A 21,710-nucleotide genomic window follows, 5' to 3' on the forward strand; every position below is an offset into this window, starting at 1 on the left:
CAATACACTGTCGAAATTTGCTAGTCTTCACTGATTTCACCAATTAATCCCCTTAACAACATAGCCTCCTTGCATGAATATGTAATGTCCATGTATTTCGTCTCTACTGTAGGCAAAGTTAGTGTATTTTGCAAAGTAACTTTCCAACTAATAGCACTACCTCCAAGAGTAAACATATACCTTGTAAGTGATTTTCTTTTATCAAGATCCCCTACATAATCTAAATCCGCAAACCCAATGATTCCAATTGTATTTATACAAAAATATAAACAAGCATTAGTTGAGTCCTTCAAGTATCTAAATATCCATTGCACCGTTTTCCAATATTTCTTTCCAGGATTTGCCATGTACCTATTAACTACACTGATTGTATGTATTAAATCTGGTCTTGTACAAATCATAGTATACATTAGCGAACCAACTGTATTGAAATAAAGAAATTGGGACATATAATCAATGTCTTCATTTGATTGAGGACATAACCCAAATGACAATTTAAAGTGGGCAGCCAAGGAAGTACTGACAGGCTTAGCATTTAGCATACTGAACCTTTGAAACACCTTTCAATGTACCCTTTTTGACTCAAATACAATTTGACAGCCTTCCTATCCCTTACGATTTCCATACCTAGAATTTTTTTTTCTTTTTTTGCTGCACTCAAATCCTTCATGTCAAACTCCTTATAAAGTAAATTTTCACCTTTCTAACCTCTGCTTTATCCTTTGCTGCAATGAGCATGTTATCAACATATAACAGCAAATACGTGTTCGATCCACCATATTCCATTCTGCAGTACACAAATTGTCATAATTACTTCTGCTAAAACCATGAGTAGTTGTGAATGAATCGAACCTTTGATACCACTGCCTCGATGACTGCTTTAGTCCATACAAGGACTTTTTCAACAAGCACATGGTCTTCCTTCTAGCAACTATAGAAACCTCTAATTGTTGCATGTAAATGTTCTCCTGAAGTTCTCCATGCAAAAATGTTGCCTTGACATCCATTTGTTCAAGTTCCAAGTCATTATTTGCTACTATCCCAAGTAAAGTCCAGATTGAACTGTGCTTTACAACCGGTGAAAACACATCCAATGAAAACACATATGTGAATTCAACATTTGAAATCTGACTATAGCTCTTTGTTACCAATCTAGCCTTATACCTAGTATCTTTAATCCCTGATGTCCCTTCTTTCATTTTAAACACCCACTTACAGCGAACAACCCTTTTGTCCTTACATAGTTTCAACAAGTCCCCAGTACAATTTTTATTTAATGACTCCATTCCCTCCTGTGTAGCAATCAGCCATCTACTAGAAACACTGCAATTGATTGCCTCTATATATGTAGTAAGTTCCTCAGTGAAATCAATTTCTTCAACAACAGTCAAAGCATACGCTACCAAGTTTGCTTTTCCATACTTCTGTGGAGGTCTAATTTGTCTGTGAAGTCTATCCTTAGTAATTGAATACTGTGGTGTTGAAGGTAGTGTAGGCAAAGTAGGCGAAGTATTACTGTTTGTCAATTCTGAGCTAGATTGTTATGAAGTAGATGCTTCTAAAACCTCTGATTTTTTCCTTTGGACCAATTTTCAACTCCACCTGAATTGAATGATTCTATTCCTCATTTTTATCAGAATCCGCACAAAGTGAATCATGAATCATGGCAAGTTCATCAAATATTATATATCTACTAATCATCACCTTTCGTTTCTTGAGACACCACAATTTATAACCCTTCACACCTGATTTATGCTCAAGAAAGACACTTTCTAGACCTAGGCTCCAACTTTCCATTATCTACATGAGCATAAGCAAGACACCCAAAAATTTTCAAATCAGTATAATAAGAAGGTTTACCAGACCATACCTCTTCTAGTATCTTTTTCTCAATGACTGTTGAAGGTGAGCAATTAATTAGAAAACAAGCTGTGACAGCAGCTTCAGCCCAAAAAGTCTTAAGTAACCTTGAGTTTGAAAGCATACAGCGAACATTTTCCATCAAGGTTCTATTCATCCATTCGGCTACATCATTTTGTTGAGGAGTTTCAGGCACTGTAAGTGTCTCAAGATGTATTCAACCCTGCAGAAGTTGTTAAATTCATTTGAACAAAATTTCAACCTATTATCTGTACGTAATGCTTGATCTACTTTTCAATCATTTTTTTTCCATTCCTTGAAGGTTCCAAACATATCAATCTTTTGTTTCAAGAAAAATATCCAAATTTTCCTAGAGAAATCATCAATCACTGTTAATAGATAATAAACACCCCATTTTGATGGTACCCTGGTTGCTCACCAAAGATCTAAATGGATATATTCAAGTGTTCCCTTTGTATTGTGTCTTCCTGTAGTAAATCTAGCCCTTTTCTATTTTTCAAAGACTCAATGCTTACAAAACTTCATCTTACTAATCTTTTGTGCATCAAGAAGTCTCCCTTGCTCAATTCTACCATCCCATTCTCACCCATATGTCCTAGTCGTATATGCCAAAGTTTTGTAACTTTCTCATCAGTCAAAAAAGAGGTAGAGACTGTTGTATTCCCTTTAACTGTGGAACCCTGCAAAAAGTACAACTGTGTAAAGTTTTATGTCATTTCATGACAACAAGAGCGCCCCCGACTCACCTTCGAAACTCCACCTTCACCAATGTATTTATGACCATTTTGAGTCAATTGTACTCAAAGATATGAGATTTCGCTTCAATTTTGAAACATGTTTGACATCTGTAAATGTTCTGATAATACCATCAAATATTCTAATTCTAACTACCAATTCCGATAATTTTGCACGACGCGTTGTTTCCCATCATCACTTCACCTCTCAAAACTCTTTTATATGTTGTAAACCAGTCCCTATTAGGACACGTGTGGAAAGTAAAATCCAAGTCAAAAATACATTCCTCACAAAATTTGAAATTCATATCAGAATTCACAAAAAGCTCTCCTTCACTTTGCCTATCTTCCATAACATAAGCTTCCATTGTATTAATAAGTTTCCTGCCTCATTCAGTGACACCAACAGCTTTATTCCTATTTCCAAATAATAACAATTAGTTCTGATATATCCCTTCTTGGAGTAATGACACACATTTTCTACAAGCCTTGATTTCGATCTGTTCTTCACATTCTTACCAAAGTTCCTATCCTGATTTCTCCCACGAACAACTGGGCATTTAGCCTGACTCCCAGATCCTCCAACAAGATCCTCATCTTCTCTTTAGAGATTAAAACATCATAGACCTCTTTCATAGTGGGAGTATCTCAACTTTAGAAAATTTCTTAAAGTCACATGTGACAACGACAATGAACACAACAATATCAACGTTGAGTCCTCCTTATCAGACTTAACCTCCAATATCTCCAAATTGACCACGATTTCTTTGAACATAGTTATGTGATCATCCAATAACACACCTTCAGACAGCCAGTAAACATACAAGCGCTATTTCAAATGTAGCTTGCTGGTTAAGCTCTTTGTCATAAAAAGTTGCTCTAATGCAGTGGTATTTTTCTCCTTAAGGACATCCTGAAGAATCCGATTCGATATATGTAGATGAATTTGGTATTGGGCTTTTTGATCCCTATGCTACTTTTGTTCCTGCGTCCAGGTTGAAGGAATCTTATTAAAGCTAAGCAAGGCTTCCTCCAAATCTATATGCACAAGAACTGCTCGTATCTTTACTTGCCATTCAGTAAATCTCATATTTCGATCCAATAGCGAAATATCATATTTCATCGTTGTCATGCGAAATAATCAACCTTCGCTCTGATATTACTTATTATGAAATTGACCAGAAGATTATAACAATAATGAAATAAACAAGAAGCAATAAAGAACACAAAAATTTACGTGGAAACCCAAGACATGAAAAAACCACAGGCAGAGGAGGTTAATTCACTATAATCAATAGCTATGTGTTTACAACAAGATCACAATGCACTTAACTAAGATCTAAAGCTCTTAAGATGTTGTATAAATGTTATATTATCAAAACAAGTTGTAGCCTATATATATAAGACTCTAGAAAATCAAGTTAAAGATGAATAGGAATCCAAATCGCAATAGAACATGAAACTTCTGTAAACTTGTCTCTTGAGGGGCAGCGAGTGACAGTCCCATCGCTCAAGCGGTAGGCAACCGAGAGGCAGGCAAAAACTTTCTGTTAAAAATTTGATGGTTTCGCTCAAGTAGTCCAAATAGCGAAAAAGCGTCGATTCGATCTCTCCAAAATCATTTCAAACAAGGACTCCAAAACACCCTAAATTTTGGATCACACTACAACATATACATATATTAATATATATAAACTAATTAGTAATTATCAGAAGCTAGCCAAAGGAAGACTAAAAAAAATAAAAGCAAACAAGAAGAGGACCATATATATTTTTAAATTGATTTATTGTCCTTGCAAAACAAAAGAAGAGGTAAAGAGAATTAAATCCAAAAATGTCATGGGAATTCCCTCTCTACAATAAAGACGTGCATTTGTAACGTTCCTTCCAAATTGCCATTTTTTGGACACTACACACTTTCTAATCCATGTACATCTAAAATAATGTCCAGGTTAGAAAATGACTTGTGGGGGTGAGTCTTGTTTCTTGTGGATTTTAATATGTTCACAAAGATAATAGACTGGCTAGGTTTGCGTGCGCATTCAAGAATTATGCTGGTGATACTCCCGAGAATATTGTTGTAATAATGTTTGAAGTATTCTTCAAATCATGCATGCGAATTAATTAGATTTATCTAAACGTTCAAGAATTACTATTTGGTTTAAAAGTTGAGCTGCTTAATCTTCTTCTTCCCTTTTTTTTTTTTAATTTTTATTTTCATTTTCATTTTTATTTTTTTACCATCATTTGCTTTTATCTGGTTATTTAATTACCAGATATGTTGACCTCGCGAATTGGACCTCCACGTGGCCAACCGAGAGCAACTCCACGTGTTCCTCCCTACGCACAACAACACACGGTTAGGAGCACACGGTCGAAACCAACGAGAGTGGTGGCGGCCGCATACACTCCGACGGTCAAGTCAATGGTCGACGATCGGAACAGTGCCGGAATTGTGCAAGAGAGTGGAGAGGAGAATATATAATACTTGAATGTGGAGAGCTAAGTTTAATATGAGTTTCCTTACCTTTGTCTTTTGCCAAACATTGAGTATTTATAGACGAGGAGTATCGTTGGATGTGGGATATGTGTATGCATCTGACGGCGTGAGACGTCCAGTCGTAGGAATCAATGAACCGCATCTAGAGTAAGTGAGTTATTAATTATCCTGAGTTGAGTTGACATAAAGTTGATGTCACATCAACTAGACCCATGGAGATGTCACATCTATAAAGGATCTTGACACAGATATACTTCTGAAACTGGCGACGAAGGTATATGTCAAGGGGGCACCTCAGAGAGCCAAACGCCTCGATTTCAGGGGGACACCTCGATTGTTTCAGTAGATTTAGTTTGTGAAGTGTTTGTCTTGCGGTGTGTCAATGTTGGAGTTCGGCAGAGGTTGACGTCGCTTCGGATTTGGCGGAGGGGCGTAACAAGATATATAATCACAGCTCATTTTATGTCAACCGCAATTGAAACATGGTGTACCAATCTGCATTTTACGTTGATCACAAAACTCAAACTACAAAATTATTCTTATTTGAGCAATATACTCACATAGTAAAATATTAGAATTATATCAAAATTGAAGTAGTATTGAGTAGTGTGTGTGTGTGTATATATATATATATATTTTTTTTTTTGGCGATGTAGGAGCTAGATGTTTTAGGCGTCCATATAATTTCCTAAGAAAGAATACCCATTTATAGTCGCGTGCTATAAATTTTGTTGCTATAGTTAAGCACCCTCCGCCACTAATTTCCTTCACCAAAACAAGAGTAATTAAGAGTATTCTTAATTAACGATGCATAGTAATGAAGGTTTATTGCCACAAGATTTCATCAATCCATTAACACTTGGAAAAATTTATGGTTGGACGGTTTTCAATTAAGGTTGATATTCCATTAGGCTACAAGTTTTCCCCAGTAATTTCTCACTAATTTCCCTCATTTTCTTGAGGTAAATAATAAATTTAAAGGAAATTAAAGTACCACTCAATTTGCCACTGGCAGAAGAGCCCTTTAAAGAATCATATAGCCCATCATTAGATTCTCTTATTCTTCTGTAGTTCTTGCAGCATAGGCTGTGAAGACCTAAATTGGTGTATAAATATTATAAATCATTCTGAAGGAAAAGGTCACATTTACAATACATAGTTGCAACAAAAGGTGGAAACAGAAGGCAGTAAGGGAGAAGAATCTATTTTACATAAAGGACACTTGTGTATTCTAACCAATAGCAAAAGATCTTATCATCCCGACTCCCTCGTGATGAAAATTGTGCACTTCTCGTGACACATAAGGGAGATGTTGAGACTATATAAATGTTTCTACTATGAACAGTTTAAACTTCCATATGAAATACTTCCGAGTGTCTAACTGTGTGATAGACAAGGAAAAAACAGGTGGCGGCCTATTTCCTTTTTTCAGGAGGATTGATTATGGTAAAGCATATGGGGTTGGTGGCAAAATTTATAAAATGAAGCAACTGTTGCTAGCAGATCTATTTAGCAGCTAGCCGTGTTATATGAGGCCAATTTGACGGACCAGCAGCGTTAGAAATGTTAAAGTCTAGGCTTTAAAAGCAGAGGATGGCACAATAATTCTAGTAAATCCAACAATTTTCAATTCCATTATATTTAAAGAGAAATATTGAGCCAAAAACAAAGGAATGAAATTAAAAACCATCGTCATTAAATAGTCCAATTAATTAAATACTCCTTGGCTTGTGTATAAGTCGACTGGCCGACGACTCACGAGCTGGCTTGTCAAATTGAGAGAAATAAGTAGTTTCAGTTATAAAGAATTGACAAGTCAGTTAGACTCAATCCCATCGAGAGGCATGCTCGTGAGGCGATCCAAGCTGACTCACTTCATTTAATACCCCTAAGAGCTTGTGAACCCGTATACATTCAAAGTGAGCCCAGGCGCTGTGGATGTGCTTAAGCTCATGTGCCCCTTTTCAAGCTCAAATGTACAATCCACCTAAAGACCCTATATAGACAGTCTGTTGGCCTGACCTTATATAAAGCCTAACATGACAGCATAATTTCCAAGGTAGCATCGTTGGAAAAACAAAAATTGGATATAAAACTTACAAAATACAAATTAAAGATTATTTTCAAAAATACATTTTTTTCATGTGCACAGTCTTCACTTTTTAACTCCTTTGGTGACAGCATTGTTGACAAAGCTATCTCATCCGTCAGGAAACTATAAATAAGCCTCCATGCAAGGGAGTTGCAATCCTTTCGTCTACAATCATGTGGGGGATGTCCAGCCCGAAACAAACGTGGTATGGATATCAATTAAGAAAGCTAGCAGTGACTTGATCAAATTGAACAGTATTCAAAGAGTGTTAATTTAGTTTATTCACCTCATAATAAGTTACGAAAATGCAAGAACAAAGCATATAACAGAGAGTTAATACATCTAACAGAGGCCACCCCATATGTTATTAAGTTATTTTGTATTTCCAGGCCTAAAATGGCCTAACTACACGTAGAGGAGTGACTTTGAAATACAATGGCAAGAAACAATTATTCATAGTTATATCATATATGTTGAGACCAGTTTGCGTCACTTCCAACTCTAGGCATGCCAGTTTTTCCTTTTTTCGACTCTGAGTCCACCTTAAAGGTTGCACCGCACACTTCGCCTGAACTGTCCACTCTCGGCACTGCCTTCAACTCATTAATGGGATGCTCATAACTCCGTAGACCTCCAGATGACGTGAAGAAGCATCCTGACGGGAATGAGAAAGAAAATGGAACTTTCAATCATAAAAGGAAGAAGAACATTAAGCACTCCATTTTTCATTCAGTTTATTAGAGCATGAATGGGGGTGTTTTCAAGAAATTATAAGCTGTGGGGCTTACGAAATATGTGGATAATAAGTGAGTAATAGTTGTGGATCATACAAAATGTACAGATAAAAATATGTTTACCAGCTCAAATTTTAATTTCAGCTTTGCCAAAGATGCACTTGTATGAATGTCGGATAAAAGAAAAATTATGATGAGAATCCCATCCTCTATCCTCAAGAGCCTCGAGACATTCAAATAAAGAAGGAAATTTCCAAGTGATTTTGTCGTCCAACACGAGGAAATGAAAAAGAGCCTCGAGACATTCAAATAAAGAAGGAAATTTCCAAGTGATTTTGTCGTCCAACACGAGGAAATGAAACATGGCAGTGCAGTCAAAATATATGGAAGCACCTCTCAAAAAGTGAAGTGCCTTCAAAGTTTTATTGCATCAAGTACCTTTGGGGAATGGAGCAAAAGATTTTCCGCAGCCTTGCTTCACAACTTCTCCATCATCAGAGAGCACGAGATGACCTTCGGAATCAGTTCCCCAGAAAAATGGTACACTGCCATCAGCATCCTGTATTAGAAATATTGAAGCATGTAGGGTGAGCAAGTTATAGCCTGTATAAGGTGCTAATGGAATAAAATGTACATGTCAAAGGGATTAAGAATTACTCACAGCTGCAATAAATGTGGCCTTTGATGAGCTGTCATAGAGAATGAATGCAAACTTCCCTTGAATATCTCTTACAACTTGATCAGCGGGATAAGGACCTCTGTCCCTTAAAGTCCTGTAAGCCTCAATAACAATTATCACTTCATTTGCTGTCTTGTTTAATCCATACTGCTGCTTAAGATGCGCAACATTCTCGATGTGGCCTTCAAACAAGCAGAATATGTCGTCCACAACAGCGAACAGTCTTGAAAAAGACAATAAAACAATTAGACCAATCCAATTGTAAACTATCGGATAGCAAAACATTCTGAACTACAAGAAGTAACAATTCAATGAAATGATACAAGAGCATATGAAGTCGTAACATTTGGGCCATTTGATATTGGTGCCATATTGAAGTAGTTATACTCGTAATTATAACCGATGTGGCTGTTAGGTCTACTGTCTAAATCAATCACCCATTCCAACATACATATTTTAGCTAAAAATCATATTTTAAGTAAATTTTGATAAAAGCTAATGAAATGTGTGGTTGAAAAGTTGACAAATGTTGTAAGTTCCATGAAATATGTGATTGAAAATGAGTTTGAAGAAAAATGAAATTTAGAAAATGGAGGCCAAACAAGGGCATTATATGTTCTGACATCATATGTTTTACTTTTATTTACTTCAATATAGGTGCCAGTTATTCAGATCATTGCACGTCAGATTATAGGTCGTGACTGGAATGAATTGACATTCAACTTTTGTACTAAATGAAACATAGGTATTATGTTTTTTTAGATAATATACTAGTATGAGTTCAAAATTTATGGCTTTAACATTTCAACAGTATCTCTCCGAGATCTCTTCTCCTTAGTACTATCGTTCACAGACTATAATATTAACAGAATTTACGTAAAGAGAGAATTGAAAATCTTCAAATTTATAGCATCTTTTCAAGTACAGATCATTTGATGTAGACCAGTACCCACAAAAACACAAACTGTAAGACAAAGATGATCAGATACTGAAATAGTGTCCATAAACAAGATAAAACACTCATCGATCAAGAAATTGAACAATCTTCTACATGTGTTTCCCATAACGCTATCAATATGTTTCGATTATTTTAAGTATAAAAAGTGGCATGAACATTTAACATTGTCTCTACAAAACCTCCTCTTAACAATCGCTCAAAAGCTCTACAACTTTGACCGAATTTATGCAAATGGACGATTGGAATTTTTCAAATTTGTTGCAACTCTTCAATGACAGATCATTACGTCCAGGGCTGGTACCCAGATAAACACAAATAAAGGATAAAGACAATCAGGCACTGAAAAGAGTCTATAAACAGGATAAAACACTCATCAATCAGGAAATTGGCCAATCTTGAATACGCATTTCCCACAAACACTATTAATAGGATAATAACTCCCAAAAAAAACGTAATCAAAAGAAAGCAAGCACACAAAAAAATGGATGTTTTTTTTTTTTTTTTTTCAAGAATTAGAAATGAAAAAATAAAAATAAGAAATAAAAAATAAAAAAATGAAAGGGATGATTACCACCAAAGAACCTACCAACACTTCCCCAATTTTGTTCAAAAATAAAGAAGCAAAAGCAAGATCCATCATCCATGAGTCCCCACCATTATCAACATCCAAAAACACTCTCTCTCTCTAATTAAGAAAATGCATACAAACAGATAATATCCACATAAACTATAATCATTAAAAAGAAAAAAAACCAATATCCAGATCAGATCAAGAAGGACTAAATAAACACATAATATGCATAAACTACCTCGGAAGAAGAGGGTTTTGCTTATCAGAAGAGTATGACATGAAACCAGATGAACCAAGATTAATAATGACAGAGCCAGGGTGCAGGGACGAGAAATGGCTAGCCAAGGATCCATCTTTGAGTGCAAACGCCGATTTTGCAATATGTGAGCTCTGCAGAGCCTCGGGGCTCTTGGCCACCGTCTTATCAAACACCGCCAGCATTTTCTTATCTTGGATTTTCTTGATTTCAAATGAAAAGACAAGATGGGATCAGCAAATTATGGGTCGTTTCTTGACTTCTTGAATTTATTTATATGAAGTACGAACATGAGGAGCATGGACGATATTCCAAGGACCATATATATTAGTACCACATTTTTTAATAATTATTATACTTCATTATTAATAATTTAATATAGTAATGGATAATTAATTAAAAAACTCAGTCACTTAAATTGAAGATAATATTTACTAATAAAAGAAAATTAAGCCCTTATTTGATAGGAATTACATGTCAAAATTAAAAATTAATTTAATCAATGTAAAAACAATTGTGAACACGCGCGAGAAACTGCCTAAGAGACAGTACACTTTAGGTGTTGAAAGGGTTGAAATTTTTTCCTTGTAAACGTGTATTGGGTGTTGAGATAATCATAAAATAAAAAAAGTAAGACGGAAGAAATGTGCCGACAATTTAGACGTGTAAAATGGATCGGCCCAATTTTTAGGCACTTGTGACACAGGCCTAGTGATGGGCCTTGCTGGGCTCAAGGCACTTGCAAATTTGTCATCTTCTGTAAATTTGAGATGAAAGAATTGTAAGTTTATAGAAAAATAATTATTCTTATTTCTTACTACATGCTCGAGCAAGCCGGTCGACACAAGCCACGTGCCTTTACAGCCCACATCACTTTCCAACCTCAGAGATAAGCCAAGGTTTTCACGTCTTCGGCTGCTCTATTAATTAGTACATTTCGTCACCTCTAATTCTCATTGTATAATTCAACAGATCCTCCAAGAAACCAACCTGCTAGAGTTCGTCCTCCTCCTCTCCCCATTACTACACCATGGGAGCAGAAAGCAGGTGAGCCACCAAAATTATTCATCGGTTAAGTAACAATATTGTTGAATAAATCTAAGTCGTTGCTGCAAATACAAAAATTCGCATCAATTTAAGTTATTGTCATCACGATCATTGTCTTTTAAATATTTTCAACATACTTGGCACTGTGATATAGAATTAACAAGGAAAATACAAATACTTTTGACGTCATGAAAAGTTACCATGAATTTTCTTAACCGGATCGGGTGCACTACCAAAATGCAAGCCGAGCTACACCCCTGAGCAGAATTGGCAGGGCCGGCCCTGGGGCAACCGCCTAGGGCCTCAAAACTCATAGTAATACCATTATATTAGCACAACAATCCATGTCTGATTCTATTATACCAACAATTCAGCAGGGCCTCAAAATATTGTTACACGTGTAAAAAAAAAATAAAATATGGGCTGTGAGAAAGAAATATTTAGGCATGCCAACACAAACTTATGACTTGTTCGTGCACAGCATGTGCAATCCTATCCTGTCAGACAGCCAGACATGGCTATACTTATGTGAATCTATTCAATTCTCTCTATAAAAAAATTTATGTAAATGACCAGTCAAGGGAATAAAATAACTCAACCACTACTCATTCTTGCATTACAAGCAAAAAGTTTTTATCATAGATGATGTGCGCACATGTAGGACGTACACAATGTGCATATATGACATATCCCTAAAAAAACATAGTCAAAACCATGACATGATCTATCCCGTGTAACATTAGCAGGCATAAAACATGACATGTCGACTATGAATGCTAATTGTATGTCAAATCTATCATCATAATTTTACGTGATACGAATCTACCCACAAGTGATTAAAAAAAATATTTTTATAATTTTATTATCACCAAATCCATATTTCCATGAGTGAAAATCTTATTATACGCTTTAGTAATCTAAATAACGTAGATAAACCATAATTTATATTGTTTGCAAATAAATTGTGATGAAGAAGGCAACAATTCCTTTGAATAAAATTGTTCCTGAATTACTTGGGACATGAAATGATAGAGATTTTCTGTCTCAGGGAACAAAAGAGTCTGATTAGTCTTAGAAAATTCAGAAAACTGCATCAAATAGATAATCAAACCAAGTTTATGAGGCTTCGACCAAGTCATTATAGCCCAGAAGTTTAAGGTATGTTTAAAAACGCTGTATTGTATAGGATTGGACACTACACTTTTTCTTCCTTGATCGCATCTAATCATATCCAATGCACTTGACCAACGTCCAATAAAAGGAGTCAAATTTCTATATAGGGCCAGGAATCAAGAAACCGAGCTGCTCAGCTAAAACATCTGCATCCTCTTCAACTTCTCCCTCATCAACAAATGTCTTAATCTTACCATCAATACACTCATTTATAAAATCTTCCCAAAATCCTACATCAAAGGAATTATCTGCATTTTCTTGATTTTCTATGTCATAATTTTTCTGAAAATGTTCTTCCCCCATATTTATTGAGACTCCACTTGGTTCTCCAATAATATCACCATATTCTTGAGATTTAATAAAAATGTTACCTTCATCTCTATCGAGTAATTCAACATTGTCAATGAAAGTACTTGTTTCTTCACCAACTTGGACTCGACCATGATCAATTCTCTTCCTTCTCTTCTTACAAATTGCCTCCTCAAGTTCTTTTCTTCTATCCTTCTGTTGGACTACCTGTTGTAGAAAATTAGGATTTTGAATTGCCTTTGCCAAGAAACTCATCATTTGTTGTTGTTTCATTTCTGTCTCTTTTAACTTTTGTTCCATTGTTTTAAGGTATGCATTAATATTCTGCTGCTGTTGTCTGAGTTTCATCAATTCCACGGTTAAAATCTGTTTATCGCGCCTTAACTGATCAATTTCTCCATCCAATCCAAACTTTCCCACTTCAACATACGAATCGAAACCTTGATGTGAAGCTTGAGGATTAGATGATGTTTTTCTCCTAATATTTTTCAAAAGATGTCTTTGACCCCTCAAAAACCCTTCATTAGCAAACTCGCATTTGTCGGGATCAACCTTCCTAAATCCCTGCATAATTTATGTTCACAAGCGAATGACAACAAAAGTGAAATGCTTCATTGAATATAACTGGTGCATCAAATAAATATAATTGAAACAGAAACATATTTCGAAGATAATGAAAGAGAGACTATGTCTTAACTAAACCATAACACAAACTAATAGTTGATTGAAAAATAAATATAGAAGATAATGAAAGAGCGATAATTTCCTTTCTAATGATTGTTAAGTTGTGAGGCCTAACTTTATTAAAGAGTTGAAGTGCTAGTAAAATTTGGTTTTGCACTATTTTATATTATAAATAGGAAACACTCCTTAGTTTTTTAATAACCATCAAATAAAATGAGAAATGGGAGGTTAGGGAAGATAAGTGTGCGATTTTCTCTTGTAAATTTTTCTTTTTATCATATTGAATTACTACCATTGTGAGAGAGGAAATAGTTTCACATTGAAGTGAACCTCTATAAATCTTGCTCTGAGTATTTATTTTTCTTTTCTTTAAATTAATTGCTCTTCGATGAAATAGAATTAGGTTTATGATTCTTAACAATTGATATCAGGGTTTTTGATTTTAATTGAGAACAGTAACTGGAGAAGAGTGAACGTCGCTGGAATCTACAAATTTGATGGTATGGATTTTGTGTTCTAGAAGATGCAGATCGAGGATTATCTGTATGGTAAAAAACCTTACCATTATTTTTCGAATGAAAAGCTGGCAGGAACAATGTCTGTGTACTAGTCATATTGGCATCACAACCAAATAGTTGGGAACCTGTGAAAGTTAAACTCATTAACTCTATAGGCAATGCGAAACTGAAATTAACTGAGGATCATGACACCATTCTTGCTGAAGAAGTCCACAGAAGAGATTCTGTAGAAGTCCCAATGTCAAGTTCTGCTCTTATTGTTGAGAATAGGAGAAGGGGTTTCTAGAATAATTCCAATAAAGATAACGATGGAAGTGGACGAATGGTAGAAGCAAGTCCATGTCTGAAAAGTGTGTTGAATGCTGGAACTGTGGCAAGACAGTTCACATAAAAAAAATGCAGATCACCAAAGAGTGGGGAAGAAAGGAAAAACGACGGTGCTAATGTGGTTATTGAAGATGTACAAAATACTTTACTCTTATAGGTTAACAGTCCTATTGATTCTTAGGTGATGGATTTAGTAGCTTAATTTAACACTACTGCACATCATGAGATTATGAAATATTATATTGCTGAAAATTATGAATAGCTATATCATGTTGACGGAGAATCTATGGACATTATTAGCATTAGTGATGTTAGTTTGAGGATGTCAACCGGGCCTATATGAAGAATTCATAAAGTGAAGCATGTACCTAAACTGATGCGTAATCTGGTTGCAGTTGCAAAACTTAATTATGAAGGTCATAATGTGAATTTTGTTGTTGATTGTAGGAAATTTATTGCTCAAGGAAATAAATCTGGAACTCTTTACATAACTTCCAATTGTAGAGATATGGTTGAGAATGGAAAGAAAGAGGTTCAGTCTAAAGGGTAACTACCTGAGTTGAAATAGATGTGCTGGATTGACAGGAATTTTTACAGGGTTTGGGTCCCAAACCCTGGAGCCATTCCCTGTTTGAATGGCTTTTCCTGAGTTGAAATCTGTTGAACACAATTTGCGTGAAAGCTATATTTTCGACAAGCAAAAAAGAATTAGTTTCTCTAAAATTGAAAGGGAATCAAAAGCCACAAAATTGGAGTTTCAACCCAAGAGATACAGTAGAATTGCTAGACCTCCACGAAGATATTATTCAGCATTGCATTATATTCTATTGACTGATAGAAGTAAACCAAAAGTTATAATGAAGCTGTACAAACTCATGAATCAATCAAATGGGAGTTAGCCATGAAGGATGAGTCGGACTTATTATTGTCCCAAACATGCCAATTGACTGAGTTACTAAAATGAAAAAAGACTTCGCAGAATAAATGAGTTTCTTGTTAAAAGAAGAATATGATGGAATCTTAACACTTGAGAAGATTCAAGGTCGTCGAAATCCGACAAACGTGTTGACAAAGACAGTTCCAATCAAGAAACTGAAATGAGGAGTCATTGCCGTTGTAAAGGAGTCATTGAAGGTGATTTTGTCTCCAAGTGGGAGATTGTTAAGTTGTGGAGCCTAATTCATTAAGGGCCTTTTAGAAATTTATATTAAGAAATTGAAGTCTTAATTATTGTCAAGTTGAGGAACCTAATCTTGTAAAACTCTACAAGGAATTGGAGACATAATAGTTGTTAAATTGTGAAACCTAATTCTATTAAGGAGTTGAAATCTTTAAAAGATTTGGTCTTGCTCTATTTTATCTTATAAATAGGGAGCCCTATATTTGTGATGTTTCTCTTGTAATTTTTTTTTAAACATATTGAATTACTGCAGAGACAAGAGAGTACGTAATTTATATTGATACGAACCTCTATAAATCTTGCATATTTTTTAGCTCTTATTTCTCTTTCTTTAAAATGATTACTCTCGATGGAACAGAATTAAGTTTATAATTCTCAACAATAAGTAACTTAGGAAAGATATATATTAACTATGAAGTCAAAGTATTATTTTTATAATCACATTAATTTTTGAAAATAATCACAAAAGAGAGAATTGTCCTATTAAATCATAAACAAATAACCATTAAAGTGAAACAGGAAATATGGAAATAAAGAAAGAGAAACAATTTCCTATATAAATTATAACAAAAAACTATCATTGTATCATGTTAATCTGAGTGGACCAATTCATTACTATTTATAGATAAACGAATAATAGAATTTATATACCTATTCTTTTAAAATTAAATTGAAAAGAAAAAAGATTTATATAATCACATAAATTATGAAAATAACATGAGATCAAAATAATTTTATTTATTTTTTTTTTTTTTTAACCTAGTTGAAAGTATCATTGATCTGAGATTTATATAGAAAGGATCTAAGGAGTAAATCTAGATATGGGTGTGGAGAAAACTCAATAAATAATGAACAATATGCAATGTAGATATTGAAAAATAGTCTAGACATAAAACATTTCAGACTTTCCCTTTAAAGTCACTGAACAAACAAAAGGCCTACATTACGAAATACATTAATTCGAAAAGAAAAAGATTTTATATAATCGCATAAATTATGAAGATACCATGAGATCAAAACAATCTTTTTGTTATTTTCAACCTAGTTGAAAGTATCATTGATCTGAGATTTATATAGAAAGGATCTAGAGAGCAAATCTAGATATGGGTGTGGAGAAAATTCAATAAATAATGAACAATATGTCATGTAGATATAGAAGAATAGTCTAGACAAAATACATTTCAGACTTTCCCTTTAAAGAAAAATCCATGGACCGACCCAGCATCGTATGAGATAAAATAATTTGAAAAGAAAAAGAATTTATATAATCACTTATATTATGAAAATACCATGAGATCAAAACAATATTTTTCTTATTTTCAACCTAGTTGCAAGTATAATTGATCAGAGATCTATATACAAAGGATCTAGAGAGCAAATCTAGATATGGGTGTGGAGAAAACTCGATAAATAATAAACAATATGCAATGCAGATATTGAAGAATAGTCTAGACATTTTAGACTTTCCCTTAGTCATTGAACAAACAAAAAGCCTACAGTATGAAATAGATTAATTCGAAAAGAAAAAGATTTTATATAATCCCATAATTAAGAAAATGCCATGAGATCAAAACAATCTTTTTCTTAATCACATAAAGTACGAAAATACCATGAGATCAAAACAATCTTTTTCTTATTTTCAACCCAGTTGAAAGTTTCTGGATTCATACAGAAAAGATCTAGAGAGCAAATCTAGATATTGATGTGGAGAAAACTCAATAAATAATGAACAATATGTAATGCAGATATTGAAGAATAGTCTGGAAAGTCATTGAACAAACAAAAAGCCTACAGTATGAAATACATTAAAGCAAGAGTAAAATACTACTTCATTCTAGTCTCTTCATGAACATGAATATAAAATTATAAATAAAGGCAAACAAATCTAGGGCACCCCATTTGCACTACAGTACTTAAAAATCATTAAAGTGGATTTCAAGAAGATCTCGACTGTGACAGCACAATATACAAAATTTTAACAACGAGAAAAAACTTACGTAAGTGTTAAGCTGTCGGACAAAGCTTGAGAAATTGTTGTGTTTGAAGTACCTAGGAAGAAGATTCATGGCAAAGGCTTGGGGATCCCAAACAATGAAACTGTTGTTACCTCTACTCCAAGAAACGACATCGTCCGTGTTTGGATCATCAACAAGTTCATAAGTTTTGTTAAGGAAAGGTGGAGGGGCTATTTCATGGAGCCCCTCCAATGGCTGAGGAATACCCATTAATGGTTCATCAGAATACAGTGAGTTCGATCTTGGGAATTCCTCCTTAATCGATTGTAAAGGATTCATTTTTTATTTTATTTATTTATTTATTTTTGTAGATATTGTTTAAAAATATATCGAAAAAAAGGTAATATTATGAAAGTGGCATTGTTTTCTTGAAGAATAGTGTGGTATTGGAATCAGGGAATAAGTTTTTTAGCTAAATATCAAGACACAGGGGAGAAAAAATAGTGCTGGTATGAACTGGTTGGGAGTGGTGAGTTTTATGAATAGGTCATTGGAAACGAATATGCAGGGTTTATTATTCTTTATAACAACGCTTGGGAACTTGAACAGGTGTCATGTTGATGAAGCAAGCAGCACAAAATGGTCTTCAGATATTTCCAAATCCGCCTTGCTACATGTACACCGAGCCTTAAAGCTCGATGTACAACCCCCTCACATGGGGGGTGGGACCCGCGCATTAAATGGGCGTGAGCCCCTCCCCTCCGGTGTACAAGGAGCATTATTCTTTCCAAATACCCTCACCCCACTCCATCAACTCACCCACTCACTAAGCTAACAGAGCCAGGTCGGGCTGGGAAAGGGCCAAGGGAAGGGAGATCGATCGGTCTATTTTGATTCGATTTTCAAGTACTCCACCGAGCCATCCAATGTTTGGGTCGTTGGAGATGAGATGAGGGAGGAGGAGAAGGATCTTCCCTACTCCTATTACATTTGATACTGATAAATCGATTTAACAAGTTATTAGATTTGCAAATACCCCCGACTCACCCAATTCATGAGGGGAGTGACTTTCGTGACTCCTATTTAAAATTGACCCCCTATCCCCCACAGGTCACCCATGCACCAAATCAACTAGGTGAGTTGGGTAGGGCAAGGTTGAGGGTGCGGAGAGGAAATGGAGCTTTTCTAATACTCTTAAAATTTGTACAGATCGAACGAATCATTTATTTAGTGATGCAAGGGTTCCAATTTTTTAATTGAACAGCTTGCAAGGAGTAGATCATAATATAGGAATAATCTCCTAAGTACCTATGTTAAGCACTGATGACATGACATAGAAGATTATTTTTGGATCATAATATAACTACATTGAATGAATTTTATATACAATCGATGAAGTGGTTACGCACTAATTCGCCGGTTCGAATTAGGTTGCATTAAAATGTTTTAGAAAAAATTTTCAGCTGTTGAAGGCAAAGATAAAATATCTAGAATCAACTATGCAAGATTAAAACATTAGTGTGTTTGTACTTGATTATTAGTTTTTGTAGAGAAAAATATTGTGGCACAATGGTGATTGGGCAGGACTATTAAAACCGATGAGCTTGTGGGCTGGATCATTTTATCGCTTGAGCTGGGCTGACCAGATTGGCATAAAACGTGTGTTGCTGAAACCCGTTTTTCTTTAATAAGAATAGACGCTCCAGATCTTGCCAAGTGTCACTCTACTCACCGTTGATGAGGAACCTTCTAGCTCCTTCAATATTAATCTGGTTCTAGGGTTTGAGATTGAGTGATTTTTCATTTTTTTTTACTAGCTCTCTTTCTCGAACTATCTGTTCTCTGCACTCAAAAAGGCCCCCTGTATATTTGAATGTAGATTCAGCCCTATAATAGATCTTGTGTGGTTTTATAGGGTGTAATCCTTGAGTGGATATTCTAATATGCAGTGTGGGTTGTTGTGTGCGAAATCTTGATGTGATCTCGCATGAGTGCCATAAACTGTGATCTGTAATTTTTGGAGATTCCGGTTAATATAGTGATTCCTTCTGGTGGCGGAAGCTCAAAAGGGAATTGGAACGCCAATTCCGAACCTCTTGCCTTAGGGCGAAAATATCGTGTTCTTTGCGTTTTTTCTTATGTTTCTTTCATTTGCAGTTTATTATTTCTTATTTTTGTGAAACAAAGTGGGCTGATTTTCTTGAACTTCTCCTAACAGTTTTTACATTCTAATTTTCTATTAAGAAGCATAGAGTTTCTTAAAGTGAAATTTCAAATAAATTATTATAATATTTAGAAAAAAGATGAAGATATATTAAATTTGTTAAATATAACAATAACTTTTTTAGATACGAGAATGCCAGCATTGAGTTTGGCTGTTGTAATGGAGACCTAAAGAAACTGTGCACAAAAATATCTTGGCTTAGGAAAAAGTTAAAGAAATATTTAGACAACTAAATATTATAATATACCTTAAAATAATAGTTCCAATTTCAATATTAAAATATTTAGACAACTAAATATTATAATATACCTTAAAATAATAGTTCCAATTTCAATATTATGACACTTTGTCATACACACAAGGGTCCACTCTCTTGATTATTGTCATTATTGCATCTAGGTAAATAATTTTTATATACAAAACAAAATGCTTCTTGTAAAAAAGTTTGTGAAATAAGATGAAGACAAAAAGAATAAAAATAAAACGTTAGCCTTCGTATTCAACAAAAAAAAAAAAAAAAAAAAAGCCAAGGAAATGAAATGGTTTGCAAGGCAAGACATACGAAGTTGTAAAATAAAGATATGTATCAGGATTACTATTAAAAGTGAAATATTTCTCCTCACCATAATCGAAGAGACTATCGACTTTTGTTTTATAAACTTCTCTGTGGTCATGAAATTGCCTCAATCGTACTTCACATATTTTATACCTCTAAGATAAATGATGTAGGTGAGGTCAATATATATATATATATATATATATATAGTCAGTTAATTAATTATTGCCTCGGACAATGTTGGTGCAAATTAAACAAGCATTAATGACATGTTTCATGCTAGAATAATATGGGTTCCTGTAAACAGTTTTGCTAGAGGTACAAGATTTGGTACAGATACACGTGTCGAAGCTCATTCAAGGATGGAAAAAAAATAAAAGACAGATAGACAAATAAAAAATCTGTGAGTTATTCCCTGTACGTGGGATTTTATTCCCTGTACGTGGGGAATAACTCTCCGATAAAATATATAGAAACTTACTAAAAATATGGAAAGTGTTTTATATATAGGTGCATTTGTCTTAGACCATTACGTTATAAATTTTAAAAATGTGAGTTTTATTTGTATCAAGATAGGTAATCTCACATGAATTTTACCAGAGGAAATAAGGGTCTGGCTTATTATCGACTCACAATTCTAAAGTCGAAGTATAACATGTCAAGGATTGCTTCATGAACGTTTATAGACTAGTCAGGCTCGATATGTTCTCACCGCCGAGTTTGCAAAAGTGAGAATGAGACAAATATAGCCAGGTGTGCACCTCGTGGTAGGTAAATATAACTGGCTTTATTTTATTATTTAGCAATTGATTTGATAATATTTAATTATTAATTTAAACGTGGAAGTAATTCATCCACGTCATTTAGATTATTAATGCATAACAAGTGTTCTGCTGTTGTTGAATAAGTACAATTAATGTTGTGATTGTCCCATATCAAATATGAATAGGGTTGGTATTCAATTTATAAGTATGAAGGAAAGTTTCATCTCTTGAATTAGGTTTTGGGGTAAGAGAAGTTCGATACCATCCAACAATTAAAAACTTACAAATAATAATCCGAGCCATTAAGATTTTGAAGTCAAACTTTAATTAAAATAACTCCCAAAAAACAATATCCAAGCCAATCACAAGCAACTATTAACCTAACATAAACTTTGTTTTACTTAAGAGTCTTAGTCATTTCTCTGATCCTATCATCAAGAGAACCCTATATGATGCGGTGTAAGCGTCAAGAAAATGTACACGAAATGCAAATTGTTTCTTCTTAAATATAGATTTAAATTGAAAATTGATCAAATATTAATTTTTTTACTGTTCATTCAAATTCAAC

At 34.4% G+C, this 21,710-nt stretch overlaps 2 protein-coding genes across 2 annotated transcripts; both read right to left on the reverse strand.

The window, feature by feature from the left end:
• Nucleotides 1-7,457: 7,457 nt before the first annotated feature.
• On the reverse strand, nt 7,458-10,722 carry LOC111396589 (stem-specific protein TSJT1-like). The gene is made up of 4 exons (XM_023022997.1): nt 10,388-10,722; nt 8,603-8,843; nt 8,380-8,500; nt 7,458-7,862 (listed from the first exon to the last, which is right to left on the reverse strand). The coding sequence occupies exons 1-4, from the start codon at nt 10,588-10,590 to the stop codon at nt 7,672-7,674; spliced, it is 756 nt and encodes a 251-aa protein (XP_022878765.1). The 5' UTR covers nt 10,591-10,722; the 3' UTR covers nt 7,458-7,671.
• Nucleotides 10,723-12,543: 1,821 nt separating this feature from the next.
• Nucleotides 12,544-17,925, reverse strand: LOC111397645 (heat stress transcription factor A-6b-like). Its single transcript, XM_023024646.1, has 2 exons — nt 17,641-17,925; nt 12,544-13,498 (listed from the first exon to the last, which is right to left on the reverse strand). The coding sequence occupies exons 1-2, from the start codon at nt 17,866-17,868 to the stop codon at nt 12,725-12,727; spliced, it is 1,002 nt and encodes a 333-aa protein (XP_022880414.1). The 5' UTR covers nt 17,869-17,925; the 3' UTR covers nt 12,544-12,724.
• Nucleotides 17,926-21,710: the final 3,785 nt, after the last annotated feature.

Source organism: Olea europaea, chromosome 7, assembly GCF_002742605.1.
Source record: "Olea europaea var. sylvestris chromosome 7, O_europaea_v1, whole genome shotgun sequence".
NCBI classification, from domain to species: Eukaryota; Viridiplantae; Streptophyta; class Magnoliopsida; order Lamiales; family Oleaceae; genus Olea; species Olea europaea.